We start from the raw sequence: 15,768 nt of genomic DNA, 5'->3' as shown, positions 1-15,768 counted from the left end.
TATGTCAGTATTATGGTCAGTATCATGGTCAGTATCATGGTCAGTATCATGTCAGTATCATGACAGTATCATGTCAGTTGTCAGTATCATGGTCAGTATCATGTCAGTATCATGGTCAGTATCATGGTCAGTATCATGTCAGTATCATGACAGTATCATGTCAGTATCATGTCAGTATCATGTCAGTATCATGGTCAGTATCATGTCAGTATCATGGTCAGTATCATGTCAGTATCATGTCAGTATCATGGTCAGTATCATGTCAGTATCATGACAGTATCATGTCAGTATCATGTCAGTATCATGGTCAGTATCATGTCAGTATCATGACAGTATCATGTCAGTATCATGGTCAGTATCATGTCAGTATCATGGTCAGTATCATGTCAGTATCATGGTCAGTATCATGTCAGTATCATGTCAGTATCATGGTCAGTATCATGTCAGTATCATGACAGTATCATGTCAGTATCATGTCAGTATCATGTCAGTATCATGGTCAGTATCATGTCAGTATCATGACAGTATCATGGTCAGTATCATGGGTCAGTATCATGGTCAGTATCATGTCAGTATCATGGTCAGTATCATGTCAGTATCATGTCAGTATCATGTCAGTATCATGTCAGTATCATGTCAGTATCATGGGTCAGTATCATGGTCAGTATCATGTCAGTATCATGGTCAGTATCATGACAGTATCATGTCAGTATCATGTCAGTATCATGTCAGTATCATGGTCAGTATCATGTCAGTATCATGACAGTATCATGACAGTATCATGTCAGTATCATGTCAGTATCATGTCAGTATCATGGTCAGTATCATGACAGTATCATGTCAGTATCATGTCAGTATCATGACAGTATCATGGTCAGTATCATGTCAGTATCATGTCAGTATCATGTCAGTATCATGTCAGTATCATGACAGTATCATGTCAGTATCATGGTCAGTATCATGACAGTATCATGTCAGTATCATGTCAGTATCATGTCAGTATCATGACAGTATCATGACAGTATCATGTCAGTATCATGTCAGTATCATGTCAGTATCATGGTCAGTATCATGACAGTATCATGTCAGTATCATGTCAGTATCATGTCAGTATCATGGTCAGTATCATGTCAGTATCATGACAGTATCATGTCAGTATCATGTCAGTATCATGGTCAGTATCATGTCAGTATCATGTCAGTATCATGTCAGTATCATGGTCAGTATCATGTCAGTATCATGGTCAGTATATGTCAGTATCATGTCAGTATCATGTCAGTATCATGGTCAGTATCATGGTCAGTATATGTCAGTATCATGGTCAGTATCATGGTCAGTATCATGGTCAGTATCATGGTCAGTATCATGTTCAGTATCATTTCAAGATCATATCACTGATTAACTTATAATCACAGTGAATATAATGCATTATAACAGCATTATACACATGGGATGCGTAGCCAGTGTTAACCCAGTTTTTATTCAATTTAATCAACTCAATGACATTTACTTAACCAAGCAACCACAACTCACTGAAATGTCAGATACTGCACCTCCAGTACATCAGGAACCCTGTGCGTCATTTAGGGCTATTTATGTCTTTAAGTGCCTTCACGTTTCACTGCAGTATGAATGCAATTAATAACACGGCTAATGTCTGCTTTTTAGAGCGACACGAAACATTCTGTTCCAAGTTTGACATAAATCAGACAGATTACCCTGACCCGAAGGTAAACTATAAAAGAATTGGACTTCAATCTTGTCGGTCATGAACGTTTTTCCCATATACAGTGGACGGTCTGATTCATACTATGATAAATCTATACCCCGAAGGGCTGCAGTGAGCATAAAAGTGACATAGGGTTTCTTTTTATGCGATATCAGGATATCATTGAACCTGTGCCATTCTCATTTCATCTTCAGGCTTCACTCATGCATCAAGCAAGGAAAGTATAGGTTTTGCAAAACAGAGGACACGAAAGGACTGACTAAACAAATCCCCTCAATTTCTCTCTCCCCGAATCCCCTTTTTTCTATTATAAAGGCTCCATTTATCTTATCTGCCTCATTTGCCAAATTAACCCATTTAGGCCTAGGATTATTGACTGCTTTAACTACTGAAAAATAGCAGATATACAAGCTCACAGCGCGGCACCGAGTGCCGCGCTGCGAGCTTGTAGATCTGCTATTTTTGAAAAATCATGATTTTTTTTTGCAAGTCTTTGAATATATCTACTTAAAAGCTAACATTTGTAACTCAAATATTTGCTTCTGGGTGGTCCCTGGAACAACATATTTTGAGATGGGGGTCCGTGGCCAAATACATGTAATTTTGGGGGTCCTTGACATGAAAAAGTTTGAGAACAGCATGATTTAGAAGGATTTGGAAGCCGGGGTCAAAGATCGGGTCAAAGATATTCAAAGACTTGCACTCATTTTCATGATTTTTCAAAAATAGCAGATCTACAAGCTCGCAGCGCGGCACTCGGTGCCGCGCTGTGAGCTTGTATATCTGCTATTTTTCTAAAGTTAAAGCATACTATAATGGTTAAAGTGGTTAAGATCTAACGCGACTCGGGCGCGTTCCAGGTATTTGAGAGTTAATTGTGATATGAGTAATTCCTCTACTCCTTCATTTCCCTGTATTTCTTAGTGGTTTAAATTTAGACTATGCCATGAATAATTAGTTCCCCCTGCCCCCCCCCCACCACCACTGTATAGCAGGGTCAGTAAATCTATTATACATTCTAATAAGCAGTCCACGCATTACACTTTCAAGATGTCAACCTTGAATGAAGATTTATTGCGAGGCTGTGCAAAAGAGGGGTCTTGCCTCGCAATCAGCCAGGTGTGTGTGTGTGTGTGTGTGTGTGTGTGTGTGTGTGTGTGTGTGTGTGTGTGTGTGTGTGTGTGTGTGTGTGTGTGTGTGTGTGTGTGTCGCACCATATTATGGGCCCTGGGTACAAGGATTCACTGTGGGTCCCCCATGAACTAGGAACGCATTATTTTGTGCTTTAGCTATTGAAAAATAGCAGATATACAAGCTCACAGTGCGGCACCGAGTGCCGCGCTGCGAGCTTGTAGATCTGCTCAAACCTTTTCATGTGAAGGACCCCCAAAATGATATGTACTATTTGGCCACGGACCCCCATCTCAAAATATTTAGTGCCAGGGACCCCCCCCCCCCCCCCCCCCCCCACCCCCCCCCAGAAGCAACATTTTTAGTTACAAATATTACATTCAAAAATATTCAAAGATTTGCACACATTTTCACGACTTTTCAAAAATAGCAGATCTACAAGCTCGCAGCGAGTGCCGCGCTGTGAGTTTGTAGATCTGCTATTTTTTAATAGCTAAAGTATAACATAATTAAGGCCCCTCCAACTTGGGCCCTAGTAACTCAGTCCCACTCCCCCCCCCCTTGTGACGCCCCTGTGTGTGTGTGTGTGTGTGTGTGTGTGTGTGCGTGCGTGCGTGCGTGCGTGCGTGCGTGCGTGCGTGCGTGCGGGGTGGGTGGGGGACGTACGGGAGAAATCAAATTGATTTCTTTCCCGTTTCTCTTTCTCCAGACACGCCCGTGGAATATTTCCTGTGACGATCGCAGCTCTTACATTATTACCAGTCGCCATCTATTATGTTAGGCTCAAAGCTAATGCAGTCCATCTTTGATACGCCTTGTGATTTAGAGGTCTGATCAGCCGCGACAATCTCTTTGTCTTGGTTTTTCATGCTCCTTTTTAGACTCTGAGCCCTCCCCCCTAACCCCCCCGCCCGCCCCTCAAGATGTGACTCGAGGGGGTTTAAAAGTTGTTACCCTTGATGACTTGTGAATACTTGTCAGGCTTATTGATGAGTCTATCGTTGAGATTCCTCAGGCGTGTTCCGGAATTAGACTCTTAGATTTTTTTTGGCATAAAATAACCCCGGACATGCATCAGTGGAACAACATTGACATCTGCTGGAGGAAAGAAGAACTCATGCAAGCTGTGAGGTTTTATTTGAAGGGGGAGCAGTCGATCTACAAGCACACAACGCCTCGCGCCGCGAGGCGTTGTGTGCTTGTAGATCGGCTGTTTTCACTACCTTTGTGCGACGGCCTTGTATGATGAAGCAGGGCTTTACTTTGCGGAAAACAAATTACAAATTTCAAACTTGGAGATACGAGGTTTCTGCCCGACAGTGACGCAGTGAATATAAGCTCCCGGAGAAATGCGTGGCAGCAGCAGTGACACTAACGCAGCAGCAATAAAAAAAGAAAGACATGACATAATCTGCCAGGGTGCCTGACTCCTGTATAAACCCTTCAAACATCATCTGACATTGAATAAGATCAACTAAGGTTATCTTGCATCCACCCACTCAAACGTCTGCCTGGAACAAGTGTTGACAATTAATTGTAGACAATGCAGTAGGGAGTGGGATATTCAGCCGCCAACAGTGGGACATTAAAGGAGTAGTTCACCCCCAACATTACTTTTTTCTATTGATTACACTCGCAATGGAGACTTGAGCTCAGTAATATTTTCTTTCTATTTGTCACATTGCTATGACAAAAATGTGATTTTAGTCAAGTTACCCCGATTGATTCCGGATGGGGACCCACATGCAAATTTATTGTTATCAAATTATTGTCTTAGGAATGCAAAAAAACCTCAAAAATAGTATTGAACTCAAGGCTCCATAGCAAGAGTAATCAATAGGGAAAAAAAGTCATTTTGGGGGTGAACTACTCCTTTAAGATTTTATTGATATTTGCAGTTTACTGTCAGAACCGGCACAACTTGTCTGTGGCTGGATGGGTAACGTCTGACACATGGTTCCCCTGATACATCACTGTCCTGGCCAGATGGCCAAATCTGGCCAGTGTGGCCCAGAGTCACAGTGATGTCACAGTGATGTCGATATCAGGGATGTCGATATATGGGCATAAGAGGGACAGAGTCACAGTGATGTCACAGTGATGTGGACATCAGGGATCTCCATAAATGGGCATAAAAGGGATTTGGTTCCCCTGTCATCCCAGGGATCTCCATATCTCCATATATGGGCATAAAAGGGACAGTCTTTCTGTCTCTCTGGGTAACGCTTGTCTTTTTTGTTGAATGACTCTCACGCTCTGACATCACGCTCTGACATCATTGTGTGATCATGGGAACCAAATCCCTTTTATTGCCATATATGGAGATCCCTGTGATTCCAGGGGAACCAAATCCCTTTTATGCCCATATATTGAGATCCCTGTGATGCCAGGGGAACCAAATCACGTTTATGCCCATAAATGGAGATATGGAGATCCCTGTGATGCCAGGGAACCAACTCCCTTTGGCCAGATGGCCAAGACATGGCACGACCTCTCCCTTTAGGGCGAGGTCGCTTGTCGCCCTGAGGCGTCTTACTGGTATAATTAATATTATTCTTTTAGCGTGGCTAGGGTTAGAGGGGAGTATGAGGGGTGGGTACGGGTGTGGACGTCAATGAGGGTCTGGTGCAGGAGTGTAGCAGAATGGGGTGGCCCTCAAAACGCGTCGCTTCGCGCTGCATTTCGAGCTTGTGGATCTTTTGTATGGTGCAGTAGTATAATCAAGTAGGGAGATAATTTACAAAAAATGGAGATAAGAGGAAATCTGCCCAAAAACAACGACTTGTTCCAGACAGACATTGGAGTGGGTTAATGAAACATAATGAACATATCATCGTTGTCGGGTGGAAACCTTGTATTTATCATTTTAAAAACGATTTAAAATAGTGAAAATAGCCGATGCGAGGCGTTGTGTGCTTGTACATCTACTATTTTCACTATGTCTTGTGCGACAGTCTTGTATGATGAAGCAGGGCTTGACTTTACAAAAAAACTTTTCACATTTGAAACGTAACAAATTTGATACGAGGTTTCTGCCCGACAGTGACGATATATATAAGTCTGTCCTCTGCAGCCTAGAGAGAGATGAAAACATTGCTTTTACCTGATCTAACTGAGCAGAGCTCTTGTCTGGCCTGGCCTCAGTGATGTGTTTGTCTGGCACCAGGTAGAACTCGGAGGCCGTGGGCTTCCCTGGCAGCACGGTGACCAGGAGCAGGTCCTCTCTCACTGCTGTGGCCTGGTGGAGGGTGATGGGACAGGAAGAGAAGACCAAGAGCAACATGTGAGTAGGGATGCATGGGACCATAAGAGATATTATCGTTTATCGTGATAAAAAACAATGACGATAATCGTATTGTGGAGGTTTAATTTATCGTGATATCGTCCTCCGTCATGCACTGGGATCAATTCACCTTTTATTTGCCTAGCTGCATATCCGGTACCTCTTAAACCCTCTATAATTGGTAAAAAGGTACTTAGGCCTATAATATAGGCCTACGTACTTTTTTTCACACTCTATCAAAAGTCTTTGCCAAATGATAGCCGATTTACAACGCGTCGCAACGCGTTGTTCAAACATGTTCCAGATTTATTTTGCCTGCTACCGTATATATTCATTTTTAAAATAGCAGATCTAAAAGCTCATATTGCAACACAAGTGGTTAAACTTTAGAAAAAGTTAAAAAATAGCTGATATAGGCTACTGCAGCCTACAAGCTTGCAGCGTGGCAGGAAGTGACAGGCGGTGAGCTTGTAGATTTGCTTTTTTTTTTTTGTATAGCCATTAATATAAAATAGTACAAATCAATTTAAATGGACATAGAGGCATAGCAAGTGTTACCATTACTTTAGCTGGAGACCCCCCTGGAACCACTCCAAGTATCCCTGGGGTCCCCAACCTTACTTTGAGAACTTACTTTGTGTGTGTGTGTGTGTGTGTGTGTGTGTGTGTGTGTGTGTGTGTGTGTGTGTGTGTGTGTGTGTGTGTGTGTGTGTGTGTGTGTGTGTGTGTGTGTGTGCTGCTTTTTTTCTCCATGACTCACCGCTATTTAACATTAAGCATAAAGAAATCATTTTTCACGTATTTCATTGGCATTTCCCAGAAGAAATTGATTATGAACCGAGAATGACGTCACTCTATTCCATAAAGGAGCAGGAATAATAAGTCTATTTTGCATAGTGTTTGTTTTCAATCCATATTAGTTGTGTGTATGCGTGTGCCATAATATTTTCAATAACTTCAAAGAAAATAAACTAATCAATTGATAAATGAATACATAAATAAACATTCTAATTAACATGAATCCAAAATATACAAATGATTGTGCTGTCAAACGATGAAACTACGGTATATGGAATCTATGAAAGGTCCCTGCTTCATCTCTTTCTCAACTAAGGGTTCCTTGGCCTGAAAACGTTGAAGACCCCCGGTCTATAACCTTGCACAAACATGGCCCTGAACTCTGAGCTCTACAGTATAGGCCGGTTCTACGTTGATGACAGGCCAGGTCACGCCGCCATAATGGCTGATTTATACTGTGTTGCTTGCCGTGTATAAAGCATTCAGAATTATTTTATTTTTTTCATCTTCCCTTGCCTTGTCATTCATCATCATAAAAGTCAGACTCATCTCTTAGAGAGCCCCGGGTCACGCTCTACTCTAACTACCCCCCGAGGTCCCATGACATCCACTGGTGTAAAGCAGGGGTCTTCAACAGGGGGTCCGGGACCCCTAGGGGATCCTCAGAGTTACTACAGGGGGTTCTCCAAATCTTTGTGTGATAGAATTCTTTTTCTAGCGTCCATATTCTGAGAACTTTAGCCAGAAATAGCAGATCTACAAGCTCGCAGCGTGGCACTCGGTGCCGCGCTGTGAGCTTGTATATCTGCTATTTTTCAACAGATAAAGTATAAAATAATTAAGGCCCCCCATCACTACCTGGATCAGCGCCTTCCTGATCACCCGGCTCACGTCCAGCCTCCACTCCGGCACGTCCGGGGTTGTGGTCGTCCAGGTTCGACGAGAAGGCCAGCAGATGCGATCTGAAGTATTCTGCAAAAAAAAGAACAAACAAACACAAATAAAAAGCCCCTCTCGTAATAGGATTTCATTCCCCGCCTCCTCCTCTCTGCCATTAAACGCAATAAGGGTTTCGGCCATTAATTCACCACCGAGGGAAGTGAGCTAAAAATCTATCCGAGACTGATAGTATTTACTTTGTGGAAAAAAAATGGGGAAGTCTCATTAAAGTGGACCTGGCGCGTTTCTTGTCAGTGTGTTTTTTTTTTGTTGCACAGAGCTGTATGAAACCCCCAATGGAGGAGGAGGAGAGGGTAGTGTAGGCAGGGGTGTCGCACCAAATTCTGGGCCCTGGGTACAAGGATTCACTGCGGCCCCCCCCCCCATGAATGTTCTTCATAGGGGGGAGGGGGTTTAAACCCATTTAGACTGGGAACGCATTATTTTGTGCTTTAACTGTTGAAAAATAGCAGATAAGCTTGCAGCGTGGCACTGAGTGCCGCGCTGCAAGCTTGTAGATCTGCTATTTTTGAAAAATCTTGAAAAAGTCTTTGAAAAACCTATGTTTCTATGTCAGTGGTGCTCAAACCTTTTCATGTGAAGGACCCCCAAAATGACATGTATTTGGCCATGGACCCCCATCTCAAAATATTTAGTTCCAGGGACCCCCACAGAAGCAAAATTTTGAGTTACAAATGTTCGCTTAAAAAATACATATATTCAAAGATTTGCACACATATTTCATGACTTTTCAAAAATAGCAGATCTACAAGCTCGCAGCGCGCGGCAGTCGGTGCCGCGCTGTGAGCTTGTATATCTGCTATTTTTCAATGGTTAAAGTATTAGGCAACGAGGTCTTATGCACACCTGATACGGGTGCGTAGGCAGGGATCAATGTAGCCTATACTTTCAATTTGTGCATGATTGAATAGCTAAAGTATAAAATGGCCCTAGTAACTCAGTCCCACTTCCCCCCCCCCCCCCCCCCCCCCCCCCCCCCCCCCTTGTGACGCCCCTGCCTGGAGGAGGTAGGGTATAGTAGGAGAAGGAACAGTGGCTCACCGTGGACAGCGATGTTTTTCCTGTCCTGCAGAATAGCGCTCCCGGCGGACACCTGCACGGTGACCGTGTTGATGCCTTCCCGGGAGAATGTGCATGCCACACTTCCCTCCAGGGTGATTACGGGCTGGGGGGAGAGAGAGAGGGAGGGGGAGAGAGAGAGGGAGAGAGAGAGAGAGATGGGGGATAAAAAACAGGGATGGTGAGGGAATTCCCGAGGGAGGCCCTTATCAACGCCTGGTTAACATCTCACACTGTCGTTATTTACACTGCAGAAGTGTCAACCAGCCAACCCCTGCATGCATGCATGCACAATTTGCACATGCACAGTTGCACACACACAAGTGCACACACGCACAGACACTATACACATACGCACGCACGCACGCACGCACGCGCACACACACACACACACACACACACACACACACACACACACACACACACACACACACACACACACACACACACACACACACACACACACACACACACACACACACACACACACACACACACTATAGTGCTACTATACTCATTCTGTTTTTAACAGAAACCCTGAAACCTTAAAAAAATAACAGATATATAAGCTCACGACACGCCATGCTGTGAGTTTGTATATATTTGTTTTGCCATAAAACAACCAATTTCTCTGGAGAGGACCAGAATAATGCGTGGTCCTCATGACATCTACTTCTCAAATTGTACTCGCGCTGGGTGAGACCTGCGCTGTGCTGGAATTTGGCAGAAGTGCTGCGTTTTAAGGGAAGTTACGTCATGTGGTGCAGGTCTGTTTACATCCCCCAGCGAAACAAACACAAATAGATTGTGGCTCTTAAGGCGCGCCACACACATTTGCGACAGCTATCGTGTCAGAAAGAGGGGGGGAGGGGGAGGTCCAATGTATTGTCAATGGAAGGTTGTTTGGTGTTTTGTCGTTGCCGTGTCTCAAGCTAGCCTAGCTAGCTTGAGACACGGCAACGACAAAAAACCAAACAACCTTGCATTGACAATGCATTAGTACGGCGCCCCCAGTGGCCATTCTCAGACGATGTTTCACGCAAATGTGTGAGTCCAGCCTAACCCGCTCTTAACACATCTGGTGCCAACCCCGAGTTTCCCGAGTTTGAAACGGTACTACCGCTGTGCCAACCCTGAGTTTCCCGAATTTGGGCCGTTTTTGAAAAAAAAAAAAAAATGCATGTTTAACCCCCATACCAACCCATTCTTTCAAACATGGCAGACATGTTTGTTTACATCTGAAGAAAACATAATGGCTGATAAATCATGAATGCCTGAACGGATTTCCAAGCGGATTTTTTTGTTTGAAAGCTGTGAACAGTGTGCACACACGTGGTGCATGATCTAGGCATGGGCGTGCACTTTTTACACAATTGCGCAATTACATGGAAGTCTATGGTAACCATGGCAACGTGGGACATTGAAGAGAAAAAATCATAGCAAATTAAGTGTTAAAACTTATTGTGGGATATTGTTTTCTTTTTTTTTTCCAGCTGGGAATATGTTTGCAGGAACACGGCACTGTGAAAAAAAGACAACTTCCAGGGAAATTCACACAGCGGAATTCCCTCCTTTCTAAGCACTCTCTGCCTTATGTTGAGACCAGGCTTTACTCTTCACAGATGAGTACCTGTAAGCCTGGCTACGGGATGTTAAATTTGACTATACTTGTGCGGCCGTTTGGCCCTCACAAGTATAGTTTGATTGATTGATTGATTGAAGACTAGAAGTTTGCATAGGAACGTTTCATGACGGTACAGTTCACTGGTACAAGGTCAACTAAAAGGAGATCCTAGTAAGCTTTTCGGCTTATTTGCACCGGAAACCTTTATGTATCTCATATAATATAACATTGAATGACAGACGGATATGCACTATGCAGTAGATATGGTCAGAAAAAAAAAATAATAATAACAGTGCAAAAAATATACAGTAGATATACGGTATATGAAGGGTCAGGGGGAGGGTACGCCTGGGCTAGGTTTGTTTTTACCAGTTTCGAGCGTCTGCCGCCTGTAAGTGGTTTTTCAGGGCGATTTTGAAGGATGTTAGGGATTTACACTCCTTTAAGGCCTTCGGTAGGGCGTTCCATATTTTGGTGGTATAGCAGGACAACGAGTTTGACCCTTTGTTTGGTTGAACGTGATCTGTGGCGCTGCCTCTGGTGTTGTAATTGTGGACGTCCTTAACGTTTATAAAGTATTTTGCCAGGTACATGGGTATCTTAGTGGTAGTGTATCTTGTACACCAGGCCCATTGCAAGATGCTGTACTCTGTCATCTACTCTGAGCCGCCCCACTCTCATTTAGTGCTCCAGACATGAACGGGTTAAAATGTCCAAGCTGCCGTTCGCAGGCTCCGTCCGCGGCCAGTCTCTTATTTTGAAGGCCGGAAGTAGATTGCGCAAACAATTCCTTTTTGACAACCCTTTTTTTTTACCCGGAAGTCTTGTCGTCCAATATGTACACAGCAATGGCGGATCGATGCCTTTCAGCTTGTACTATTTTAGCGAGAATCCAATGCCATCCTTGGCATCAAAAGTGTTTTTTTGGAGAAAATTGACATCAAAGATGAGAATGACCGTCGGCTTCCATGTTAAGGGATCACTATTGTGTGCAGGTGGATGCGCGATGATGATGAATCGACGAGTCCACCCGTGCCAGCACTTTCCAACGGACCGTACGGTAAGCTTGCCAGCTTTACTGTATATACAGTATATTTCGCGAGTATTCGCGGGATCGGCACTCTAAATACTCGAGTATTTTTCGCGAGTATTCTCGGGATCGGCTACAAATGGGTTAACTGGTGAGTAGCGGTAATAAGTACGCACGCACGCACGCACGCACGTCGCACGCACGCACGCGCACACGCGCACGCGCACGCGCACGCACACACACACACACACACACACACACACACACACACACACACACACACACACACACACACACACAGAGAGAGCTGCAGCTACAGTCTCAGAGGAGCATGCACATCCAGTCCGGTCCACAGGGAGTTCCTGTGTGACACTGCCGGCTCCTGCTGTAGTTTTTTCCCTGCATCTCAATTTGTTCTTCAAATGGCTCAGAGATGCTAATACTGTCTCCGTTCATCACCGGAGCACACATAACCGCCCCGTCCTATAGTGATGGGTGCCCCGGCGCCGCCCAACAAACACATTCACTGCAATTATAACCCATTTAGGCTTGGGATTATTGAATGCTTTAACTATTGAAAAATAGCAGATATACAAGCTCACAGCGCGGCACCGAGTGCCGCGCTGCGAGCTTGTAGATCTGCTATTTTTGAAAAAGTCGTGAAAATGTGTCCAAATCTTTGAATATTATGTATTTTTTAAGCGAACATTTGTAACTCAAATTTTGCTTCTGGGTGGTCCCTGGAACTAAATATTTTGAGACGGGGGTCCGGGGCCATTTTGGGGCGTCCTTCACGTGAAAAAAGTTTGAGAACCACCGACATAGTAATCTCTCAAGAACAGACTAACTGAGCTCCAGTTAAGTGAAAAGGACCTTTTCTTTGACGATGGCGAGCCAGATTGCTGACACAAAAAACAAAAAACCTTAGAAGGATTCAAAAGACACTAATAGAATCGGGGTCAAAATCGGGTCAAAATTCAAATTTTCACGACTTTTCAAAAATAGCAGATCTACAAGCTTGCAGCGCGGCACTCAGTGCCACGCTGTGACCAGCTATCTGCTATTTTTCGTTAAAGCATAAAATAATAACACGCAATAATGTGTACCCGCTCTAAATGGGATAAAGACAGATATGGTTCTGGGAACGAGACACTAGCGTCCCCGCACGCTATAATGTATACATATATGTCAGCCAGGTTTAGATTTAACCGCGGGTTTCGGAGCCACGCGCCAACTCTCGCATTACAGGCCGTTTGTTACGCCGGGTCGCGTGCCGGTGTCGCGACATATATATAATAGCCGATCCACAAGCGAGATGATGCGTTGGGAGATGCTTATAGATCGGCTATTCTTTATGTGCGACAACAAAGCACAATTTGTGCACAGCATAAATCACCCCTTATTGCAGGCACATGCATCTTTTGAAAACTGCTTCATGGCCACCAAAGTAACAGCGGCGGTTTTAATGGGAGCAGTTTAGACAAATCACCTATTTATCATTCAGGTCCCTGGCCGGGACTGATCAAGTTATAGAGACCTCGGTTGGAAGAGCGTAAAAGCAAAGACGGACACACTTCAGTGGCCATCGGTGATTGAACCACTCCGTGTTCGTGTGTTTATAGAATTCCAGCGTTCTCCGCGACTATTTATCAGAGTACAGCAAGATTACCGCGGCCGCAAATTGCAACCCTTTGCACAGAGGCAGTCGAGCCGAATTAAGATCCTTCCTCACGCTTGAGAGCGGGGAAGAAAAAAAAGTTGGCGACGCTGTTAATTACAGAAGCAGTGCCAGGAGGGAGAAGGGGGGGGGGGGGGGGGGGGGGAGTGCAAACGCGGAATGTAAAAGGTGCGAATAAATCCTCGATAGAAAAGAAACGTACCTCGGAATTATTTCCGATCCACCAGATGTAGGTGACCGTTCCCACTTGGCTGGGCCACAGCACAGCCGTGAGGTTCACTTCCTTGTTCTTCACGGCCACAAAGGGAGCGGAGAGATGGATGTGCTCCAACTGACCTACTCAGGCACACAGATACATCATGGAGTGAACTCGCTGCTCTGCGCGCAAACCGTGTTTGCAAAAAGAGAGTAGACCAAAACACACTGAGGGAGGAACAACAACAACGTTACAGTCTCAAATTGTCATTGTCGGGTGGAAACCTTGTGGCTCGTATGTCCAAAACCGTTTGTTTTGTATTTATCATTTTTAAAATGAGTTAAACTAGTGAAAACAGCCGATCTACAAGCACACAACGCCTCGCACCGCGAGGCGTTGTGTGCTTGTAGATCTGCTGTTTTCACTACTTTTGTGCGACGGCCTTGTATGATGAAGCAGGGGCTTTACTTGGAGAAAAAACTTCATTTGAAACTTGATTTGATACAAGGTTTCTGCCCGACAGTGACGAAAAGAGAGAGACCAAAACACACTGAGGGAGGAACAACAACAACGTTACAGTCTGGAATGCTAAATGTGAAACGAGTGTTATTATTGGGAGCAGTGGTGTGGAAGAAGTAGGCAGATTCTTTAATTAAGTGAAAGCAGCTAAGCTAAAGTACTGTAGCAATAGCACAATTGTATATAAACATTTTACTTAAAGGGGTAGTTCACCCCCAAAATGTCTATTTTTCTATTGATTACCCTAACGCTGTATGAGTGGTCCTGTAAGCAGTATATGTCTTCAAATGTTGTCAGACCACAGGATATGTTATAAACCACCCAGACAAATTAGAATTAAATAAAAAAAATACGACAAGTATATACAGTAAAACATTGACTTAAAAATAAGCTGTAGTTTGTTATGTTCATGACTGTAGGGGGGTTGTCCACTGAGGGCAGTGAAAAGATTATTCTAGACAAAAGATGGCGGTGCACTCTAGGGTATAGCATGACACACTGGCCAACAGATGACAGGGCACTCTAGGGTATAGCAGAGACACCTTGGCAGAAGACTGGTGTAGTTAGGAATTATGCCATCAATGACTCTGATGACATCACTGAAACTCCCCTGAGCATGAGGCTAGCATCGCTAAGGAAATTCCCTTTTTTCCTGTTTACAGGCTCTTTACGTACAGTAGGCTACTTGCGTAAATGTACTGAACCGAACCGGTATACCAAATGGCCCTGTCCCGAACCGAACAGCCCGTACGGAATGAACCGAATGTCTTTCTTTTTTTAGGTGTGGCCACATAAAAACATCTTTCTGTACACTTTTTGGGAGAAAATCTTCCTCCTAATCATAATACCTGATTATCATGTTTTAAGGGGGAAACACAACACAAATGATGGCACCCCGTCTGAATATTTTGGAAATATTTTCAAATAGTTTTCTTTTTTCTTCTTACATTTTACATTTTTGAGCGGTGTTCACACCGTCTCCTATACGTGGCCGTGTGTGTGGGTATGCGTGTCTGTCTGTCTGTATGTAGCCTGCAATACCTTTTCTGACCACATATGTTAAGGGAGGGGCGCTGTTGTTCAGGCCAGGCCAAGCCAGGCCGGCCGGCCGGCCGGCCGGCACGCACGCACGCACGCACGCACGCACGCACGCACGCACGCACGCACGCACGCACGCACGCACGCACGCACGCACGCACACACACACACACACACACACACACACACACACACACACACACACACACACACACACACACACACACACACACACACACACACACACACACACACACACACACACACACACACACACACACACGCAGCCTCCACCGCTCAGTTCACACGAGTGTGATTTTTACTGTACCGAAAACGTACGAAAACGTACAAACCGAACTGTGGGCTGACTGAACCGTTGCACCCCTACTATCCACTGCTCTGTGAAACATAGTTGCGAAGAGAACAACAACACTGAACAACGCAAATGTCAAGCGAAGAAAAGACGGGATGGCGGAGGGTTGAGCTCTGTTTGTTCCCGAATCTCTTCCCTGCACGGGGGATCGTTGGATACCATCTGCGAGCTATTTTTCATCTTGTGGCCGCTCGCTCCGTCCCCCCGAGCCCCGCGGTGGTGGCTCTATTTGCACTGCTGGCACCATTGGATTGACAGACTGGAGGGGAGGAGGGGTGCTGCTCGGTGCTCCCTGATCAATAAGTCTGCTCCGTTACATCTGTCACCCCCACTCCCTCCTCCCCCTCCCC

At 44.7% G+C, this 15,768-nt stretch overlaps 1 protein-coding gene across 1 annotated transcript in view; it reads right to left on the bottom strand.

The window, feature by feature from the left end:
* Positions 1 to 15,768, bottom strand: part of sorcs1 (sortilin-related VPS10 domain containing receptor 1) — a gene marked incomplete at both ends in the record, with an annotated part of 457,912 nt that overhangs the window by 8,588 nt on the left and 433,556 nt on the right. The window contains 4 exon segments of the mRNA XM_080722749.1: positions 5,964 to 6,098; positions 7,800 to 7,859; positions 7,861 to 7,913; positions 8,943 to 9,066. Coding sequence (XP_080578875.1) covers positions 5,964 to 6,098; positions 7,800 to 7,859; positions 7,861 to 7,913; positions 8,943 to 9,066 — 372 coding nt within the window.

The sequence above is a fragment of the Nannobrachium achirus genome, assembly GCF_963921795.1.
Source record: "Nannobrachium achirus genome assembly, chromosome: 3".
NCBI classification, from domain to species: domain Eukaryota; kingdom Metazoa; phylum Chordata; class Actinopteri; order Myctophiformes; family Myctophidae; genus Nannobrachium; species Nannobrachium achirus.
This window is presented reverse-complemented; position numbering and strand designations above follow the sequence as displayed.